Here is a 3320-nt window from a genome sequence, read left to right as displayed (position 1 = left end):
TTTTTAGCCCATGAGAACTTCATTTGAAGCAGGTGAGTGAATTTTTATTACTGTGGGATGAAATTTTAGGGAGGGAAGACCTGCTTCCTACTAGATGTCATGGGCCCTAAAATATAGTAAGTGGCTGAAAATATTAAATCTTTTTTTTTGGAGTGAAATAGACCCAGTTGGAGAGAATAGAGCAGTTGTGTGTTGAAACCATTAATACAGGTTCATGAGAGTCAATTGTATTTTCAGATTCATATTCAGTGACATCATATTGGTTGCTGGAAATGGGCCATGGGGGGAGTATATTGGAAGTCTGCAAACACTACATCAGGCTTTGTCTTATTTTATTTGTATCTATTTATTTATTTTTTTGGTGAGCCAGTTTACCAGCACACTACTGGACCAGAGTCAAAATTGTCAACTATCCTAGGAGAACGGAAAGGGCTATCATGGAGGGGAGAGTAGGGAGGCGCTGGGCTTGAGGACATTTTTAGCTCTTTGTGCTGATGGACCCTGAGTTTTTACAGATGAGGTTCCACGTTGACCCTGGACCCTGAGTACTCTAAACATTCAAAGTATTTACAGGGGCTTATTCGTAACTTCCTTGCCCTGATTCTTCATCACATCCATCCAATATTTGTCACTGGGTTGTGTTAAATATTTGGAGGACTTACACTGTGCTTCAGTGTGCTAGGTTCTGGAAATTCACAAACAGAAAGACACACTCAGACCACAGAAAGTTCACAATCACTTGGGGTATCATTGACAGGTAATCAGATATGGTCTCAGCCATGAGATCAGCACTCTGATATACTTTTTGTGAAAGCAGGGAAGAGAGTAATTTATGAGGCGATGTGTCATGCAGGTGATGAGCAGTGCTTTGAGTAGGGTGATTCTTTCAATAGCACAAAACAGGAAGTTTGCAATGACTTTTCCAGGATGCTGAAGTTGTCTGGATCAAGGCTGTGAAAACCTTTATGGGGCATTTGCAAAGTTTCTTAGAGTCATCTGGGTTAGACAATCAACCATTCTAGTACATACAAGTTCACCTATGGACCAGATCTTAATTCCTGAGCTCCTTAGCTCTATTCTATGCTTCTCATAAGAAAAATGTTCTTTGCCACCTCTTCCACTATTGATATATTATACTATCTTCAGGGGTAACATCAGATGTGTACTCATTCTTAAAGACTTCACAAATACAGAGTGCATTACTTTTCCCTCTATGTTAAACTGTATGAGTTTTATTTTGTACAATTAAGATATTAACTTAATCATTTTATTTTCTTTCATTATGTGGTTCTTGTTTTTGTAAGATCTCATTAATAGAATAAGCCATGACTTGTTTGTCTTTATATGATATAACTCCTGGCATCCTCATAATGGAATGGGATCAGGTAGGTGCCAAAAGCACTATGTGACATCAGAGGAAATCTTTGAGTGTAATATGAATTTTCTGCTATCTCTATGAATAGGAAGTGAGGTCCTGAAAGGTTTCCCCAGGCATGACTACGTTAAACCACACTGGTGTTAGCCACACAGTCTTCCGTTTGCTGGGCATCCCTGGCTTAGAGGACCAGCGCATGTGGATTTCCATCCCCTTCTTCATTTCCTATGTCACTGCCCTGCTTGGGAACAGCCTGCTCATCTTCATTATCCTCAAAAAGCACAGCCTCCATGAGCCCATGTACCTCTTCCTCTGCATGCTGGCCGGAGCAGACATTGTCCTCTCCACGTGCACAGTACCACAGGCCTTGGCAATCTTCTGGTTCCATGCTGGGGAGATCTCCCTTGATCGTTGCATCACTCAGGTCTTCTTCCTCACTTCCACTTTCATCTATGAGTCAGGGATCTTGCTGGTGATGGCGTTTGACCGTTACATTGCCATCTGCTACCCACTGAGGTATGCCAGTATTCTTACACATGCCCTTATTGGGAAAATTGGTGTGATTGTATTTCTCAGAAGTTATAGTACAATTTTCCCCATAATATTTCTTCTGAAAAGATTGACTTTCTGCAGAAATAACATCCTCCAAAACACTGCCTGTAAGCACATTGTCTTAGCCAAAATTTCCTGTGATGACATCCGGGTAAACATCTGGTATGGGTTTTTTGTGCTAATGTCAACCTTGGTCTTGGATGTTTTGCTAATTTTTATTTCTTATGTGCTGATTCTCTGTGCTGTGTTCCACATCCCTTCCCAAGATGCTCGCCGCAAAGCTCTCAATATGTGTGGTTCTCATGTCTGTGTCATCATCCTTTTTTATGGGCCTGGGATCTTCTCAGTCCTCACACAGCGATTTGGACATCACATCTTACCCTGTATCCATGTCCTGCTGGCCAATGTCTACATTTTGGCTCCACCTATGCTGAATCTCATCATTTATGGGGTCAAGACCAAACAGATCCGGGACCAGGTGATTCATGTGTTCTTTACAAAGCAGAAATGAATGTGGTGATGTAAACTAACATTGTGCTTTTTTCCATAATTCTCTACATGAGAGGTGAGCATGAGAGGTGAGCTTTAGCACTGGGATATGGGAAAGTATAGCTGAGAAACTAGTCAAATGACTTCATCTATTGGTGTCTCTAGAGCAATTGCATTAGGGCAGTTTTGGTTCATGTTTCTTCCAAAAGCTCTAATCAGTCATTAGATGTCAGTGTTTTTGGGTGCTTAGTTTTCTCATTCACAGAGTTGAAAACTGGATCAGTTAACTTCTTGAAGTCACTTATACCACTATAATCTCAGACTGGATATTGCGTATGAGCTGGAGACATTAGTTCCTTCTGTATAATTGCTGAAATATTATTTTATGGTGTGTTTTAACTTTGAATAGTTGCACTTGTTTTATTCCTCTCACAGCCATTTCTTCTGACATTGTTCCTAATGTACCCTAAATATTCAAATTTTTGCCTTTCATAGAAATTATCATAAAAGTCACCTGTATTTTATAATTTTAGTGTAAATTGATATGTGTATGTGTATGTATATTTTAACTTCTGTCTCTTAGAACATAAAGTATAGCAGTTTATTATTTCCTATGTTCATGGCATTTTTACTCATACTGTTAATTGTTTGGAAATAAATATTTAACAATAGTCCAGTGCTGGCTAAAACATAGTACATACATAATAATATGTTAAGCAACTATTAAACAAAATTATGATGAAGTATCAGAAACAATTTCTAAAGAGTAACACTGGCTAAATTAATGACAACACACATATGTAAAATATGGAATATAATCGAGCACTGAGAAATAATAACGTGGGTCTATGTCTTTGGTAATAGAATGATGCTCTCAATATATTTGTAGGAGAGAAAGTACAAC

The 3320-nt window shown here is 38.9% G+C and overlaps 1 protein-coding gene across 1 annotated transcript; it reads left to right on the top strand.

Annotated features, from left to right (window-relative positions):
• Positions 1 to 1493: 1493 nt before the first annotated feature.
• Positions 1494 to 2438, top strand: LOC105811380 (olfactory receptor 52B4-like). Its single transcript, XM_012645564.1, has one exon. The coding sequence runs from the start codon at positions 1494 to 1496 to the stop codon at positions 2436 to 2438; it is 945 nt and encodes a 314-aa protein (XP_012501018.1).
• Positions 2439 to 3320: the final 882 nt, after the last annotated feature.

Source organism: Propithecus coquereli, unplaced genomic scaffold (assembly GCF_000956105.1).
Source record: "Propithecus coquereli isolate 6110/MARCELLA unplaced genomic scaffold, Pcoq_1.0 Scaffold235, whole genome shotgun sequence".
NCBI lineage: Eukaryota > Metazoa > Chordata > Mammalia > Primates > Indriidae > Propithecus > Propithecus coquereli.
Note: the sequence above shows the minus strand (reverse complement) of the source record. Positions and strands in the feature narration are given on the sequence as shown.

What these genes read in the sequence shown, in the direction of transcription:
- LOC105811380 (XM_012645564.1), top strand. Translation starts at nt 1,494, where the DNA reads ATGACTACGTTAAACCACACTGGTGTTAGCCACACAGTCTTCCGTTTG.